Here is a 20,282-nt window from a genome sequence, read left to right as displayed (position 1 = left end):
TTGTATAAATAAAAACAACATTACGAATGTTGCCCTCAATTAAACTGATTTGCTTTAACCTTCTGAGCTGCACATTAAGGCTGTTTTGGACCATTTTTTAATTTTGCTTAAACTGAGTTACTAACACCATCAAATTTACAGTTTTTTTTGTTTGTTTGTTTTAATGATAAGCATTGCACAAAAGGTCAACCAGGCTGTTTTGATGCCTGTTAAATAGTTAAAAAGGTAAATTTCTTTAGTCTTTTAGGCAGTTAATTCAGCTGTGCGATTTTAAACCATCCAATTTTGGCCAGGATTTAAATAAAAACCAATGTATCTTATATAAGTATGGAATTTTGCATAAATAAGTTGCGAATAAAGCCACATTTCCATTTTAATGTCTTCAAAATAATGAAATGATCACTTCCTGGTACTAACGATCAATGTTAAATCAATGACATTTGTAAAGCAATGTAGCTTTTTTACTTACATTACAAATGAGATGACACGCAATGAAACACGCTTTATGTTATATTGTATTCAGATGCATGTTTTTTTGGGCAATTCTGGAGATTTTAACAATCATTTTGTTGACAGACTTTGGTTTGTGCAATTCAGAACGACTGAGGCAAACTTTTTGAGATGTTGTGCATTGAAATCTAATTACTGGTTAGACCAGTTGTCCAATCATCACCGCATCATCAGTTTTTTTTTTTTTTTGACGTCAAGGAAAAGGGTATATACAGAAGGACTTTTAATTTAAATAAGCTGGATTAATCTCTTCTGGTGAACTGTATGTTGTTCCAATATCGACGTGTTTAAGGTCTGTTTTCCTTCAAACTCAACAATCTCCACTGCCTGATTGATATATAAAGTGGGTCTCTGAATGTGCAGGAAACACTGCATTAAATTCCCTTTTTACACTCCGTGTCTTAAAAATATGAACATTTGTTCAACTAATTTGCTTATTTTATTTTACTTTATTATTTTACTCCAGTATTTTCAATAGAGTTTTTTCGCTAGCCTGCTGATCCTGACAGTGCGTGCATGTAAACGGCTTTTCATCTCATTTTACGCTTGATCAACTAAATAAATGCTGAAGTCATTGTATTTTAATTACATTACAACGTCGATGCTGTTAAAGGAACCTTATAAAATTGGAAAAAAAAGCACATTACCCGTTCACCAGAAGTTTACTGGTATGGGAAGAAACACTAGCTGTGCATATACCCCATTTAAAAGAATGTCAACGTTTATTTCCATGCCTTCTTATATTGAATTAACAGTGAGTCGAGATATTATATAGTTCACTAGTGATAACAGATTACATTAATGTATCATTGTAGTTAGGAATGTAATCTAGGTTACTCATTCATTTTCTTTTCGGCTTAGTCACTTTATTAATCTGGGGTCACCACAGCGGAATGAACAGCCAACTTTTCCAGCATATGTTTTTTACGCAGAGGATGCCCTTCCAGCCGCAACCCATCACTGGGAAAAATCCATACACACTCATACACTACGGTCAGTTTTAGCCTACCCAGTTCCCTAGCACCACATGTCTTTAGACTTGTGGGGGAAACCGCAGCACCTGGAGGAAACCCACGCGAACACGGGGAGAACATGCGAACTCCACATAGAAATGTCAACTGACCCAGCTGAGGCCCGAACCAGCAACTTTCTTGCTGTGAGGCGAACGTGCTACCCCCTGCGCCACTACGTTGCCCCAATTTAGGTTACTCCTTTAGGTAATGTCATCTGACTACTTTTAGATTATTTTTTTATGTAACTTAATTTAAATGTATACTGTTTGTATATAAAAAGATAAGAGAATAAAATATTTTTTTATATTAAAATAAAAAAATGCATTAAACCTTACATGAATTTAATGAAACTTACTTACTTACTAACTTACTAAAAATGAATTAAAATGTATTATTTAATTAATTCAATCATTTTCCTTCGACATAGTCCCTGATTTGTCAGAGGTCCCCACAGCAGAATGAACCATCAACTATTATGACATATGTTATACACAGTGGATGCCTTTCCAGGTGCAGCCCAGTACTGGGAAACACTCATATACACACAGTCATACACCATGGCCAATTTTGTTTACCCGATTCACCTATAGCGCATGTATTTGTACTGTTGGGGAAACCGGAGCACCTGGAGGAAATTGACACCAACACATAGGGGAACATGCAAACTCCACACAAAAATGTCAACTTTTCCAGATGAAAATCAAACCAGCGACCTTGTTGCTGTGAGGCGACAGTGCTAACCACTGAGCCACCGTGCCGCCCTTATATAGCATTTAAATAAAAAATTATAATAAAAGTATTATTATTTTATTTATTATTTACCTGCATGTTAACATAATAACATTAAACAGCTTTAAAAAAAAACGAAGGTGTGAATGTGTTTAAGTATTAACCCGGTTAAACTGCATGAGAGGTGTTTTTTTCCCAACATATTCAGAAGCAAGGATTGCAAATTACTGTACATGACTGTCCTATATTGTGAATACTCTAATGGCAAAACACATTTTGAAGGGTAGGATGTTTAGAAAGAAAATCTTAAAAGAGAAAATTATAAATAGAGAGAACTAGTAAATTATGAATAATTTACAGCCATCATATGCAATCATGTAAATCTCAAAACAGTAAAGATAATCTGATTAGGACAATTTTAAAATGTAATATACTGTAATTACTGTTTATTTAAAGAGATAGATCACCCAAAAAGAACACTTCCTCACCATTTACTCACACTTAGGTGGATCCAATTTCGTTCTTCAGTTAAACACAAAAAAGAAAAGCAGCCATTGACACCCATAGTAAGAACAAAAAATGCTATGGAAGTCAATGGAGGATTTTTTTTCTCCAGCAATCTTAAGTATATCTTCCTTTGTGTTCAACAGAAGAAAGAAACAGGTCTGTTAGACAGTAACAGACACTGTAAAAGATGCTGGGATCCACACGATCTCTTCATCTCAGTGATAATTGAGTAAGTTAACTGCATGGCTTTTGTCATTTTAAGTAGACTGAACATAAAACAATCAAGTTGTCCCAAAGAAAACCTCAAGAATTGTTGTTTCAGCTCATTTTGAATAAGTGGAGTGCATGGAGGATGAATAAATGATGACAGAATTTCCATTTTTGGGTGAACTATCCCTTTTTTAAAAAAATGCTAGCTATATACCACTATATGACAACTCAACTGAGACCGCAAAGCACTTAATTCACTAATGTAAGTGCTTCCAATTCCCTCAAAACCATTAAGACATTTAAAATGCAAGTGCATGTCATACTTACAAAAGTTTTGAAAAAGTTCATAACTGTCTTTTCTGCTGCTTTGGCCTCCTCTGACAGGTTGTTTTCTTCTGTGGTTTGCACAGGACTGGGTTCGAGGGCTTCAGCCTTGGGCTCCGGCTCAGGCTCTGTGCTGATCTTTATGTCCACTGGATCCTATAGACAAATCCAGAGAATTAGCCCTTGGAAATGTGTTACAAGCCTTACAGCTGATGTGCAATGGATGCATTGAAATGGAGGCACAATTCCATCCATGCCTCTGCCTACTCGATCCATCGGCAACAATCAGCCTTTTATTAACGTTGTTTCCCCCCCTCACTCATTGATATTCAGCAATGCGCTGGACTTAAAGTCTGTGTGCGCTTTATCTGAGAAAGTCAAATGTGTCATAATTACAGTTGAAGGCAAATTAAGCTGTATTCATCTGTATCTTTTTTCAATTGTTTTCTGATGATGTTAAATGGAGGAAGAAAACTTTGACAGTAATTCGTATAAGATTTTTTCTTCCGGAGAAAGTATCTTAGGTATTTATTTTAGTTTGGATGGAATAAAAGCAGTTAAACAAATTAAAGTTAATATTATTAGCCAACTAAATAAATTATTTTGTTTGATTGTCTACAAAACAAACCAATGTTATCCATTCATTCATTCATTCATTCATTCATTTTCTTGTCAGCTTAGTCCCTTCATTAATCTGGGGTCGCCACAGCGGAATGAACCGCCAACTTATCAAGCAAGTTTTTGCTTTTCCAGCCGCAACCCATCTCTGGGAAACATCCACACACACACACACACACACACACACACACACACACACACTCATACACTACGGACAATTTAGCCTCCCCAATTCACCTGTACCGCATGTCTTTGGACTGTGGGGGAAACCGGAGTATCCGGAGGAAACCCACGCGAACGCAGGGAGAACATGCAAACTTCACACAGAATCGCCAACTGAGTCGAGGATCGAACCAGCGACCTTCTTGCTGTGAGGCAAACGTGCTATCCACTGCGTCGCCCTAATGTTATTCAATTACTTGCATAATTAACCTAATTAGCATAGTTGAGACTTTCAATTGGACAATAATAACAAGAAAAATATTATTTACGGTCACTTTGGCAAAGAAAAAAGAAGTTAGTTATTAGAAATGGCTTATTAAAACTATTACGTTTAAAAATATGTTAAATAAATCATTATATTAACGGGCACTGAGATATTCATTCCTTTTTTTTAAGTCCCTTTATTAATCAGGAGTCGCCACAGCGGAATGAACTAGCAATTTATCCAGCATGTTTTACGCAGCGGATGCGCTTCCAGCTGTAACCCATTACTGGGAAACCCCCATACACTTTCATTCACACACATATGGACAATTTAGCTTACCCAATTCTCCTATAGCGCATGTCTTTGGGCTTGTGGGGGAAAGCGGAGCACCCGGAGAAAACCCACGCCAACATGGGTGAGAACATGCAAACTCTACACAGAAATGCCAACTGACCCAGCTGAGGCTCGTACCAGCGACCTTCTTGCTGTGAGGTGACATCACCACCCACTGCACCACCCCACTTGGGAAATATTTTTTAAAATAGTTCAAATGTCACAGAGTTTTGACTTCAACTGTATATAATATAGCCTGTGCTTTCCTTGTTATAAATTACTGGCAATTAGATTCTGCCAAATTAATGGCGAAACATAATGGTGAATGGAGAGGAAGCGTTCAGTCGTAGTTTTTCATTTGCTATTAGATATTCATTCATTCATTCTCTTTTCGGCTTAGTCCCTTTATTAATCAGGGGTAGCCACAGCAGAATGAACCGCCAATTTATCCAGCACATGTTTTACACAGCGGATGCCTTTCTGGCCGCAACGCAACACTGGTAAACATCCATACACTCTTGCATTTACACTTATACACTACCGACAATTTAGTTCATTCAATTCTCTCATAGCGCATGTCTTTGGACTGTGGTGGAAACCGGAGCACCCGGAGGAAACGCACGCCAGCACGGGGAGGACATGCAAGCTCCACACAGAAATGCCAACTAACAAGCGACCTTCCTGCTGTGAGGCGATCGTGCTACCCACAGCTCCACCGTGATGCCCTATATTTTTAATAATATGTAATAATAGTATTTCATTCATTTATTTTCTTAGTCCCTTTATTATTCTGGGGTCGCCACAGCGGAATGAACCGCCAACTTATCCAGCATGTTTTATGCAGTGGATACCCTTCCAGCTGCAACCCATCAGTGGGAAACATTTATACACACTCATTCACACACACACACACACACACACACACACACACACACACACACACACACACACACACACACACACACACACACACACACACACACACACACACACACACACACACACACACACACACACACACACACACACACACACACACACACACACAATTCACCTATACTGCATGTCTTTGGACTGTGGGGGAAATTGAAGCACCCGGAGGAAACCCACACAAACACAGGGGAACACATGCAAACTCCACACAGAAGTGCCAACTGACCTTTTGCTGTAAGGTAATTGTGCTACCCACTGCGCCACCAAGGTGCCCAATTTATTAATATTGTTATTATTATTATTATAATTATTAATATTAATATTCATATCAATGTTGACTAAAGTTGCTTATTGTAGAAACTATGATATTGTACAATTCAAAAGTTTGGTCAAAAAAAGTGTCAAGAAAGCAAAAACAATAAAACTGACAATAAAATCTATCCAAAACTCAACAATAAAGTTGAAAATAGACAATAAAATTGATCAAAACAGCAAATTATTTATGTTAAAACAGATTTTATTTAAAAATAAATATCAATCAAAGACTGAAGATTAAAGAATCAATGTTTTATTCATAAAATAATCCTAAAGTTTCACTAAAATCAACATTTAAAAAATAAATTAGGAACCACAATTAATACCAGAGCACCAATAATAACTGATCATAACACAGCAGCAAATCAGCTCATCAGGATGCTTTCTGAAAAACACTGAACACTGAAGTAATCAGCCTGTAAAATAAGCATTTGATCACAAGAATTGAAATATAAATATACATGTATTCACTGATTCATTTTCCTTCAACTTAGTCCCTTATTCATCAGGGGTCGCCACAGTGGACTGAACCACCAACTATTCCAGCATTTGTTTTACACAGCAGATGCTCTTCCAGCCACAACCCAGTACTGGAAAACACTCTTACATTCACACATTCATACACTAAGGCCTATTTAATTCATCCAATTCATCTATAGCGCATGTCTTTAGACTGTGAGGTAAACCGGAGCACCGGGAGAAAACCCATGCCAACACGGGAAGAACATGCAAACTCCACACAGAAATGACAACTGGCCAACCCGAGACTCGAAACACCAACCTGCTTGCTTGTTAAAATGAACCTTTTATTTATCAAACAATCCTGAGAACTAAAATGTAAAAAAAAAAATCAACATTTAAAAAACAAATTAAGAACCCCAATTAATGACTGAGCGCCGATAATAACTGATCATAACACAGCAGCAAATCAGCTCATCAGGATGCTTTCTGAAAAACACTGAACACTGGAGTAATCAGATTGAAAAATAAGCATTTGATCGGCTTAGTTCATCATGGGTTGCCACAGTGTAATGAACCGCCAACTATTCCGGCATATGTTTTACAAAGCGGATGCTCCTCCAGCCGCAACCCAGAACTGGGCAAAGCCTTTGATCGCAGGAATTGAACTATAATTATACATTATTAAACATATTAAAATAGAAAACGCTGAATAAAAACAATGTCACATTATTACTGACTTACTTTTCAGAAAATAAGTGCAGCATTATTAAAAAATAAAAATAAAAAGTTATTTAAAACTATTAGCCAGAGTATATAAAGAGAATAATCAAGCATGCTGACAAACGTTTGTGTTATTTTTCGAGGTAGCAAGCATCAACATCACTTTCAGCAACAACTCGAAGACAATCATCTTGAGGAAAGGCATCAGTTGAGTCACATTGAGTGAGTTATTATCGAAGTCTCGTAATTGACCTTATTTCTTACGAGCAAACTCTTCCAGACAAACCCCAATGGTGATGTGAATACTGCTTTCGTCAGCATACACATCTACACTGAGCGGTTTACACGAAGCATCCTCTAAAACCTTAGTGCAAACAGACCTCAGCTGGGAGAACAGTTGAGCAGAGTCCACAGAATTGCATTTACTTTGAGGTTCTCCAAAGCGTTGAGCTTGTTCTTCTATAACCACCCAACTTTCTTCATCTACAGCCGTGGCTCTGCCAGCAGCTGAAGCTAATTCAAAAGCAGCAGCAGGAGTGTCTTCTTCTTCTGCAACCATTGCTTGTTCAACAGATGATGTTAATGGCTCTTCTGCGACAACCCTGAGCTTGTTTTTCTGAAGATCATCTGGTTCTTCATGTATGTGGCTTATGGTTTCTGCTACAGATGCATTGGCAGCTAATGCTAATTCAAAAGCAGCAGGAGTTGGCTTTTCTTCTGCTTGTTTAATAGATGATGCTGTTATTGGTTCTTCTGCAGCAACTTTGAGATTGTTCGTCAGACGTTCATCATATACATGGCTTCTGGAGTGCTGTTCTTGAGGAATCTGGAGAAGTTGTTGTGGAGGAAATCTCAAATCTTTCATGGCACTGACTGGTTCTTCAGAATGAGACGAGATCTTTGGAGGCTCTTTGGAAACATCTGCATCAGATGTCAGATGTTTGGTATCATTTGGCTTATTCTCGGATGATAATTCTTCTGATATTATGCTCTCAACTATTTTTATAAGCTCTTTGTCCTCCATCAAAGCTTTTTCAGCATCCAAAGTCTTCAGTTCTTCCTCTCCTGGAAAGTCAGCGTTCACCATTGCTTCTTCAGACATCAGATGTCCCACATTTATGGCTTTTCGTACAACTGGTTCTTGATTTTGTAGCTCTTCAGCAACTACAACTGGAGCTTGTGCAGGCAAATCTAGTACAACCTCCAGGTAGGTCACAGCTTTATGCATGCTTGATGACTTTTTGGTTGAGTCTGAACTTATGGGTTGAGCAGGAAGGCCATCAACTAACTCCGTCTCCTTTTGGTCTGTGTTAATGAAGACTTTGTCCTTTTAGAATGAGAAATTGGTAGATGTGAATCAGCATTATATGTAATTTTGCAGTTTGTTGTTGTTGGATGCTCTGGTTGATGCTCTGATGAACACTTCAGGTATCCGTGTAGAATGTACCATTGTCAATAGAAATGCTAAGTAAAAGCAACACCTTTAACTTACGATATTATAGTGAATGTGCTTTAATGTTTATGGCTTATTGTAATTGATCTGTTTTATTTAAGCTAGTTACCAAGGAATTATCTGTCATAGACATGTACAATGTCAGCTGTCATATTGGTATATCTTTTTTTTATTAAGTTTTAATAGGTTAATTTTTTATAGTTATTACGTTATTGGACTGATCTATTATTTTATACAGTTTTTCAATAAAATCATTTGTCCACTGTATTTGTTTGTCTTTTGTTTTTATAATCAGGCTAGAGATAGGCTAGTTTACCTCGAGACTGGCCTATATATCGGTAATTGGCAGGTTATAGGCTAAAAATGTTCTAATTTTCATGGAAGTACTAAAACTACAAATTAAAAATGAAAGCAGCTATAAGAAAAACAAATATTAATAACTTCCTTTAATTTGCTAATATGTTAACAGCTTGCAACAAGACTTTTTTGTTGCTTGTTCAGACTACTAATGAAAAATGAGCTGAAACAACACAATTTTTCAGATTTCGTTGGGACAACTTAATTGTTCAATCCACTAAGTTTAATCCACTAAAATGTTTAAAAGCTAATAAGTTTTAACTTAATTCCTTAATGTTATCCCAACACAAATAGATTGTGTGGAACCCAGCATTTGTTACAGTGCAGGTCTGAATGCTTGTTTTCAATATTTCACTGCAAAGGTATTTTGGACTTCTTTTAACTTTCAATCAAAGGCCTTTACTGTGGAACAGGGGTCACCAACATGGTGCCCACGGGCACCAGGTAGCCCACGAGGATTACATGAGTTGCCAACAGGCCTGTACTAAAAATAGCTCACCATTGCATCACATACCAGTAAGCTGAATCTAGTATTTTTTTCAAGCTATTCTTTTTAAATCACACCTGCATTGGTGTAAAATGTGTTAATGACATTAAGGTATATATATATATATATATATATATATATATATATATATATATATATATATATATATATATATATATATATATATATATATATATATAAACTAAAACTATTTCAGACAAAAAGTGTTGCATATTGATATTTCTGTTTCTTACCTTGTTAAATCATTGTTGAGAACTATTGTGAGAAATCATTAACATGATCAGTGTCTTCACATAGATGAATATCATTAATCATTAATAATAACATATGATTAAAAGTAAATTGAGAAAAATTGTTATTTAAGAAGTGTGTATCAAACTGGTAGCCCTTCACAATAATTGGTACTCAAGAAGTAGCTCTCAGTTTCAAAAAGGTTGGTGACCCCTGCTGTGGAATATCAGAGTATTGAACCACGTTCCTTCTTTTGTATGCATAAATGAAAGCACCAGAAATAAATTTGTGGTTGCAATTCACTTAACAACTACCGAGGTCACTAATAACAAGGGTTTTTGAATTCGAAATAAAGGTTCGAGAGCTGTAACTGAGGTGGTGCCTTTTCAAAAGGAACATATTTTGAATATATCGATCTCGTCTCAAGTGCTGGGGCGTTAAGAGCCTTTACAGTTGTGGGTCTGAAAGTATGGAATAAGTTACCGTTAAAAATCAGAAAAGCACACACTCGATCTATTTTTAAATCGATGTTAAAGACTCATGTTTTTTCGAGTGCATTTAGCATTCCCTAATAGCAGTTCCAGGCAATACTAAATTGATTTTTTCTTGGAAACTTTTACTGTTGTTACAATTGTTTTATATTGTAGTTTTTATTGTAGTGTATTGCTGTTTTTACTTGCCCCTGCAAGGTTGTAATTAAGTGTGCTCTAGCAATACATTTTGACTTTAAACTTTGATTTTGACATATTTGTGCCTAAAGGGTGCATATTGGTACCCTAAAGGTTTTAACACTACCTAAAGATTACAAGAGGTAGACTTTTGTGCTTTTAGATACTAATATGCAGTGTTGGGGGTAATGCATTAAAGTAATGTGAGTTACGTAATAATCATACTTTTCTAACTAATGAGTAAAGTAATGCATTTATTTTAAAAATGAAGTAATATTTGAGTCACTTAAAAAAAAAAAACTCAACTCAAGTTACTTTTTTAATTATTAACTTAAAAATATTTGCTTAATTAAAATGAGTGCAATCACGTTGAATCACACCCAATGACAGAATATGCTACCCGCATAAAGAGACAGAAACCAAGATGGCAGAGCCTTACATTTCTGTGATGGAAATATTCTCATTATTTTGAACACATGGAAGAAAAGAGGATTATAGTCTCAGTGGACACTAATTTTACTGAACTAATTAGACAAAAACACAAAAGTAGCAAACGCATTGCTATCAACTTTCATTAATCTGTATATAAGGCATATATAGCGTCAGGAAGTTCTCAGAAGGTAACAGTATTCATATTTGTTTATAATTAGTTTTTAAAAGGTAAATTACGAGTATGTTCCGTTTTCCTTTACATGTTTATAATTATAGATGCGTCAATTTTATCTACGCACAAAATATTTTTGAAGCGATTTTCTTCCACATAAATATAGGTGTAGGTTATACAATGTGTCATTAAATAAAAACGTTGTCCATTTAAAAAGTTCTGAAAGAGATCAAGCCTTAGGCAGGTCAGAAAAAGTAACTTAAAAGTAGCAGAACTCATTACTTTCCCCACACCGGGCGTCAGTGTTAACGCTTCCCATTCACTTTGAATAAGTGACGTCTGGCATTGCCGTACTGCATTGTGGATCCGTTGGCACCGCTTCAGTGGCGTTGCTCACTGCAGAGGTTGGGAAATTCTCAACTTTTCAAGCACCAACGGAAGCGTCAGCCAATCAGATCACTTTATGCAAATATCCCAGCTCAAAGAGTAGCCGATTGCGGACTAATTTCATTGGTTGAAGCTGTTATGAGGATCACGTCAGCCCCAACTTCAGACACGCCCTTAGTCAAGAGTTGACGCCGAAGCCCCATGTAAATGCATGGTAAGCAGAGGCATAGCAGACATTTTAAAAGTGGCAGGACAGCTGTACGAGATCTAAAAGTTAAAAGTGAGAAGGACGTATGCCCCCCTGTCCCTTTCGGTTGCTACGCCCCTGATGGTAAGTAATGCAACTAGTTACTTATTTGGGGAGGAAGTCAATATTGTAATGCATTACTTACTAAAGTAACTTTCCCCAACACAGCTAATATGTATGGAGATACCAATATGGACCTTTTAGGGATAAACATATTTTCTTCTGAACAGGTAGTACCCCAATGACAACTCCTGTATCTTGATTTCTGAGAGAAAACAAAAAATATAAAAGCATTTTAGGAAAGTATTTGCAAGTTGTACTTACAGGCTGTGCATCGATTTTCAGCTCCAGCACTGTCACTGGTGCGTCCACTGTGTCATTCTTTTCTGATGCAGGCTTTACTGGTTCAGGCTTCTTTTTGAACATTTTACCAAAGAAGTTGGGTGCCTCATCTCCACTAGACTTAGGGCTGGCTTTTTTGGGAGGCTCTGGCTCTGTTGTGACTGTGATTTTTTTCTCAGGTGTTGTTTCCACGTGTGCAGGTTTGTTGGCTTTACTGTTGTCAACCTCCTCCTTTTCTGGTGGTTTTGGTTCCTCTTTGACAGTCACTGGTGGAGCTTCACTCTTTTGCTCTACTGGGGCTTCTTTTTTAGCAACTAAACAAAAGATAAAAGAAATTTCAGTGCTCAGCAGAATTGAGTACACCTCATTGTAAAAATGATTATTTTAATCCATTTCTCAGTGAATATAGACAATGTATTTTGGTGCATTTAAACAAAACAGATTTGTTAAACAGATATTTATTGAAATAATTTAGGCACCAAATATATTTAGAAATTGAAAGATAATACAAATAAATTCAAGCAAAATATTGCAAAAAAAAAAAATTACAAATTTAAAACTTTCAAAACAAAATTTCAACAGTTTTTTGTTTCTCTTAATTTTTCCTCTTTTTTTTTTAAATTTGTATTTAATATTTTTCTATAACATATATATTTGGGTGTGCTAGTTTTTGGACCGTTATCGTAAGTTATTTTGTTAGATAACTCCAGATTTGGCTTCAGTACTGACTAATCTAATGTATATGCACAAATATAATACTGTATAGCTTCCTATTAAAAATATAAATTTAAAAGATTTCTGGAGAGGTGTACTTATATGTGCTGAGCACTGTATATACAGTTGAAGTCAAAATGATTTACCCTCCTTTGAATTTATTTTTTTCATTTAAAGTATTTCCTAAATGATGTTTAACAGAGCAAGGAAATTTTCACAGTAATTCCGATCATATTTTTAATTTTATTTGTTTTATTTCGACTAGAATAAAAAGAGTATTGAATAAAAAATAAATAAATAACTTAAGCATTTTGTTTTTCGATTGTTTACAGAACATACTATTATGTTTAGAAACGTGTAGAATTTTTTTTTTCTGTTAAACAGAAATTGGGGTAATAATTCAGGAGGGCTAATTCAGTGCCTTTAAATGTGGCATTGAATTAATGAGGTTGCTTTAACATTCACAGAATTTTACATTTATGAAAAGACGTATTAATAATAATAATAATAATAATAATCATAATCATAATAATAATAAATTATTTGATAAAATTTTTTTCGTTCATTTTTTTTCGAGAGCACACTTAAAAATAAAATATCTTTATTTGTATCTATACTTTCATGAAGAACCTTCAACATCTATGTAAACTTTGTATTACAAAAAATATATATTTAATATACTAAGAAAGCTTGTTTACATTTTTTTAATTATTTTAATAACTAAGAAAAACATATTCTTTAAGATCTTGTTGTGTGTAAGAAAGAGTGTGTTTGGGTGTTTCCCATACATGAACATGGCTGAAAGGGCATCAGCTGCGTAAAACATGTGCTGGATGAGTTGGTAGTTCATACCACTGTAGCGACCCCTGATTAACAAAGGGGCTGAGCCAAAATAAAATGAAAGAATGAATGAATATCTGTTGAACAAAAGGTTTATTAGAGAACCACAAAAAGATTCCTATAATCAAGATTCCTATTGGGAATTTTGTATCAAAGCTTTTGAAGAACCATTTTGGATTCTTTAAAGAATTTTCTCAGCATGAGGACTACAAAAATAAGAACCTTTTGTGAAATAAAAAATATTTTGATGGATGTTGAAGGTTTTTCATTGGACTATCAATTCAAATAATACACTTTTTTTTTTTGAATAGGAACTATTTTAAAGGTTCTTTACTGCAATATATACAAGGTTTTGTATGGTGGGAGTACTTAAAACTGAAAATGAACTTTTCTAATCATCTCAACTTACATGAGTCAAACTGACTAAAAATATTAGGTTAAACTTTGTATAATTAAAAATGTTTTTTTATTAATTTATTTATTTGTTTTCGCCTTTCTCGTCCCTTTATTATTATTTTTTCTTTCAGTTTCGTCAATTGGTAAAGTTTGTTCCTCCATTGTCGCCACTGGCTTCCTTGGTTGGGACTTGTGGAGCTGCGCATCGATGTATTTGCTCTTCAGTGTTTGGACTTTCAGCAGTGAAAATTAAATTACACTGAACTGAGTTAAACTGAACTGAACTTCAACTCTGAAAACTGGACTGACACAGTTTCATTAACATGTCGAGCTTCTTTGACACAATCGTAAAAGCGCTATAGAAATATAGATGTATTGAATTAAATAATCCGGGTTCCCCAAAGCGGAATGAACCGCCAATTTATCTAGCTGTTATGTTTAGCGCAGCGCATGCCCTTCCAGCTGCAAACTGTCACTAGGAGACACTCTCATTCACACACATACACTACAGATAATTTAGTTCATCCAATTCACCTATCGCATGACTTTGGACTGTGGGAAAAACCGAGCATGCAAAAAAAAAAAAGCCAACTAACTCAGCCGAGGCTCGAATCAGTGATCTTCTTGCTTTGAGGCAACAGTGCTACCCACCGAGCATCGCAAAATTAGTAGTTAACTAACTAAAATAAGTTAAAGTAATAGAAAAACATTTGTTGTCATGACTTGCGTCTTAATTTTTTCAGTGTATGATTTTTTTTTTCCCTAAAAGTTTTACCTTATTATTTTTTAAAGTTAACATTTGTTTTTTGGTTATCGTAAATAATATCTTTTATCTTTTTGGATATCAGTTTTATAATATCTCTGACTAATAATAAATCATTACACACCCATTTCTTACAACTTGGCCATTATTTGTATTCAGTTTAATGCTATTGACAAATGAAAGTGACTCCATTGCTTCCTGAGGTTACCGCCAAAATAATACAAACAAATTAAACAGCGCTATGCATGTGCATATTGCGTAAAGTATTATTGGCCTTGTTTCAACAAGTATAATAAATAAGGAAAGCAGGAAATCATGCATTTATCAGGGTTTCTACAGGTTTCATCAAGTCAAATTTAAAGTGAATTTAAGACCATTTTAAGACCATAATGAATGAAATTTCAGACTTACACAAGGCTAAAAGCTAAAGAGTTTTTAATAGGCAAGTTAAAACCTTAAAAACAAATAAAAAACTAAAGTTATTGTAAGGAAGATAATTAAACCATATTAACAAGAAAATAGAGTTAATACCCATTCAAAATGATTTAAGACCTAAAACACAATATTTCAGTAGATTTAGGACTTTCTAAGGCCTAAAATTTGTTTTTTGAAACATTTAAGACCCTGCAGATACCCTGATTTATCTACTACATCTAGCAAGTCAACAACAATCAGAAAGCATGGGAAATATACTTCACTTCAGCAAAGGCTTGTAAGCAATTACAAAGTAACAATGCACACAGAAGTCAAATTAAACATTGCTTTATCCACTACAACACCCCTAGTTTATACAGAGCTCTGCAGCGTGTTTTCAATTGTGGGTGGACTTGGTGAAGTAATCCAAACAATGTAAATGTCAGGTTAGTTTGAAATAACTCTTGCAGATCCCTATTTGAAGATTATAAGCAGAGACAAATGTAGTTATATGAACAGAATAAATGTGCCATGGATCATACATACCAGGTTCAGTTTGATCTGGAGTTGGTACAGCGTGCCCGTTCAGTTCTCCATTGTGGACTTTTTTCTCAGGATTTGCCTGGCAAACAATATTGGTTAGATTTATGATATGTTGTTGTTTTACATTACTGGCAAACACTGTGGATGATGGGAGCTTGTTTTTTTTTTTTTTTTAAATATGCAGGGTTGACTCAGTAAATAAAACACCATCACATGATCAATAATGTCAAGAGTGTCAAAGAGAAAGCAACAAATATACAGTTCCAGCCCAAATTATTTAAAGAAAATGTTGCAATGCATTATATGCAATAATTTACAAGCATTATATATATATATATATATATATATATATATATATATATATATATATATATATATATATATATATATATATATATATATATATATATATAAATATATATATATATATATATATATATATATATATATATATATACATACATATACATATATATATATATATACATATACATACATACATACATAAATGATTAAAATGACCTAAAAACAAACTTAAACGTATCTGTTTTAGTAGATCTATACAAATAAAGACTATTAGCTTCTGATAAGAAATTCTGAATAATAAATCAACAACCTGATAAAAGGCAGATAAAAAATTAAGAATACAAAAATAATTGTAAACCACTTTTTAAAAAAATTCACCTTTTGTCGTTTTTTCTGGGCTGATTGTTCGTTTCCCATGTTTGCTTCAAGTCGGCAACTGAATATTTGCACTGGCACTAAAAATATGCAGAAGACATTGTAACTGAACATTAATATTAAGAAAATACCCCCAAATATTTGTTCCAAACTGTTGCAAGTCTTGAATTAGAATTAGATATTTTTTTTGCATTGTATTTGTGACTTCTTTTCATTGTGATGCTTCATCTCATATTAAATAAGTAGTTTGAACAAACAGTTCAAAAGGAAATCTGTTAGTTTTCTTAATCAAGTGGCAGATATTTTCTCCTATTCAAAGTATAAATGCACTTAATAATAATAAAAAAAACAAATTGCATTTTAAGCTAATTTTTGTTGATTTAATAATGTGCAACCCCAAAATAAATAAGTTAAATCTATTAAAATACACTCATAAGAGATTTTTGCTGCTTGTTTAAACTACATATTTAAAATGAGCTGAAACAACACAATTCTTAATTTTGTTTAGAGACAATTTAGTTTTACGTTCGATCCACTTAAATTTGTAAAACAAACAATTGCAAAAACAAAGTTATCTTAATCGATTTGTGTTAGGACAACATGAAGAAATAAAGTTAAATGTAAGTGGGTTGAACATAAAACAATTAAGTTGTCCCCAAAAGAAAAATCTAAATTAATAGTTTGAACAAGCAGCAAACATAATTTTTTTAGCACAATTCAAAAGAAAATCTATTAATTTTCTTAATCAAGTGACAGATTTTGTCTCTCATTCAAAATAAACATACACGTAATACTTTTTTTATTTCCATTTTAAGCTAGTTTATTTTAATTTAAGAATGCGCAACCAATAAATAAATAAGTTTAATCTATTAAATTTACACTCAAAAATTATTTTTGCTTCTCGTTCCAACTACTTATTTAAAATAAGCTTAAACAACAAATTTCCTGTTCAATCCACTTAAATTCATAAGAACAATTAAGTTAACTGGATTTTTTATTTCAATTGATTTATTTTGAACACAAAAAAAATCATACACAAAACAATTAAACAAAATACATTTCGACATGGTTGTAAAGGAGCAGGATGAAGTGCAAGCTTATTATTTACCCCACCCCATTATCACACACATCATTCATCTATTACTTATCTCTTCTGTTTACATGAGACATACATGAGCTTTACATGAGACATTTCATCCTTTTGGCATCTTTAACATATTATATGGTTACTTCACATTTGTACATTTACATTTTATAACACAGACCCAACAAATACGGTCACACTTTATTTTGATGGTCTGTTTGTTGAATTTAAATTGCATTGCATCTACATGCCAAATAATTCTCATTAGATAATAAGTAGACTGTTGGGGTTCAGGTTAGTGTAAGTCGACATGTAATTGCAAAGTTACTTACAGTCAGTTAAATGTCTGTTAAAGGAGCAGTATCAGCAGATATTAAGCAGACAGTCTACTACTACTTAAATGCATCATCAAAATAAAGTGTTACCAAAAGATACATAGTATTGCTAGCAGCCATTAACTGAAAAATATCTTAATACCTTTCTCATGCCAACATATTTCTTTAATAATATATATTTTTTACATTTTTATTTTATACTTTTTTCCCTTTTTTACAATCACCTCTAATAATCGTTAAATTCCTTTAATAATTTATATCTACACAACTTTTTAATTGATTAATATCCTGACATAGTTTGAGAATCTGGTCCAGATTGTTCCATAATTTCACACCACATACTGGCATACACAAATGTTTTAAAGTTGTTCTTGTTTTCAACCTCCTAATATTTTGTTCATCTCTCAGATTATATCTAAGTTAAAGTAATCTAACTTGTGTGGAATCCAGCATTTAATACAGGGTGGAGTCACTTATAATGTTTTTCATATATGCATTCACTCCCAAGCAAAGATGATAATTAAACATTAATCAACACTTTAAATACATCCCTTAAATCTCTCATACTAATATTCAATTAATAAAAATAAATATTTGTATTTACCTTTCCAGCGTCAATTATAGCGTCTGTGTACAGTTTCCACAAGCTGTATTAAAGTACTCTCCGTCAGCGCGAGTGTGTGTGCACATATACCTGTCCTATTAGAGGGAGGAGCTCAAAACTGATCACCTTAACAAACCCGAGAGACCAAACAGTGGGATGAAAACCAGCCTGTGACCCCACAATCACTGATCCACTCACAATCATCTCCTATTGTTCAGCAGTGATCGGCTCGTCCACTTTCAAAAAAGTGACAAGATTATCAGTGATTAAGCATCAGACTGTGTTGAAAGCAGTGGAGCGGAGAAAGCGCTGATCTGAGAACAGCCTGTTTTTTGGTAGGTGTGGTCGGGCCCAAACAGGATGTGTGTAGAGGATATAAAGCTAAAAAAGTTTATTTGTGCAGTGTGGCTTTGCTTGAGTACAGAGTACATGTTGCCGAGCTTATAAGACTAAGCCTTTGTTTGTTTAATGATTCCTCAAGCTGTTGGCTACATGGGGAGGGATGTGAAGAACTGCTAATTGCAGGGGTGCTGCTGTGAGTAATGAGACAGGATAGTGAGAAGACAATTCACACATTAAAGAGGATTTGATTAGCATGGAACAAGAGTTTACGAGTGTCTTTTTTAAGAGCAAAATAGAGAGAGGTAGAGAGAAGTAGTGTTGTCACGATACTTAAATTTGATACTAATCGGTAGTGACATTTTTTAAATGTCCATTTCCCGCTAAAATTGGAGCGCTGTTGAGCACGTTCTTAGGGCCTACTCACACTATGCCATCCATACCTACCCAAGCCAGTTTCCTGGATCGTTTGAAAAGTGTGAGTGCACTGAATCGGGCTCAAGCACGGTACACTTGGCCGGCCCTGGCCCGGTTAGAAGAGGTGGGCCTGAGTGTGGTTCACTTGGGCTTTGGCGCGGTACGCTTGTAGTGTGAGTGCAAAACGCACCAAATCCCGAAACTGAAAGCGAGACGCGACTTTTAAGGGACTGTTTAATATGCAGTTATCAAGGCAGAATTTTAAGCGCAACTAATCATTTTAAACAGAGACACGGTAAATCTTTTAAAGTTCAGAGAACTTAAAATATAATTAAAAGTTTTTTGCTGCCTAATGAGTAGGTTAAACACACAAGTTTAAGTTATGATGCTAAAACTTTTTAGTAATGGTCTTTTTGTTAATTTCAAGTTTTATTAACTTAATATCTTAAGCAATGACAAAAGCGGGGATTACAGTGTCCCTGATATAAACTAGAACATGCACCAAAACACTAGCAAAGAATACAGCATTTAACCAGTGCCATCAAAAGAATCTAAGCCAGACTAAAGGAATAAGAAACAAAACATTATGGCATGTAAAATAATTATTACAGAAAAAAATAATAATACAGAGGCATTCTTAACATATCCAAGGGGCCCCATATTTTATCATACATCTTCTGTTTGCCAAATCTAGAAGAAACTTAACATTCCAGCTTGAGGGCAGAAACCATTTTAGCTAACCATTTAAAAAAAACTTGAAGGTGTCATGGATTTCTACTCCATCAAAATCAATCTCTTGGCCAGCACCATACCAAACATAAGAAAGAGTCGTTGATGTTTAGGCCAACTTAGAGCCTGGTCTGAAGATTCCACATCAATTTTAATGTCCATTTCAAAAGGCTGAGAATAAAGTCAAAAGATTCCTTCATTCATTTATTCATTAATACATCCATTCATTCATTTTCTTTTCGGCTTATTCTTTTTATTTATTAGGGGTTGCCACATTGAAATGAACCGTCAACGTATCCAGCATATCATATGTTTTACGCAGCGGATGCCCTTCCAGCTGCAACCCATCACTGGGAAACATCACACATACACTACCACCAATTTAGCTTACCCAATTCACCTATAGCACATGTCTTTGGACTTGTGGGGGAAACCGGAGCACCTGGAGGAAACACGAACACGAGGAGAACATGCAAACATCACACAGAAAGGCTAGCTGACCCGAGGCTCAAACCAGCGATCTTG

The 20,282-nt window shown here is 34.6% G+C and overlaps 1 protein-coding gene across 50 annotated transcripts in view; it reads right to left on the bottom strand.

Annotated features, from left to right (window-relative positions):
- Nucleotides 1–20,282, bottom strand: part of zgc:112994 — a 49,826-nt gene that overhangs the window by 17,935 nt on the left and 11,609 nt on the right. For 35 of the 50 annotated variants that reach the window (XM_017353570.4, XM_017353575.4, XM_021469808.3 and 32 more), the window contains 4 exons: nucleotides 16,253–16,329; nucleotides 15,572–15,647; nucleotides 11,881–12,212; nucleotides 3,297–3,449 (listed from right to left, as the gene is read on the bottom strand). In XM_017353570.4, coding sequence (XP_017209059.1) covers nucleotides 3,297–3,449; nucleotides 11,881–12,212; nucleotides 15,572–15,647; nucleotides 16,253–16,329 — 638 coding nt within the window. 50 annotated transcript variants of the gene reach the window in all.

The sequence above is a fragment of the Danio rerio genome, chromosome 23 (genome assembly GCF_049306965.1).
Source record: "Danio rerio strain Tuebingen ecotype United States chromosome 23, GRCz12tu, whole genome shotgun sequence".
Taxonomy (NCBI): domain Eukaryota; kingdom Metazoa; phylum Chordata; class Actinopteri; order Cypriniformes; family Danionidae; genus Danio; species Danio rerio.
This window is presented reverse-complemented; position numbering and strand designations above follow the sequence as displayed.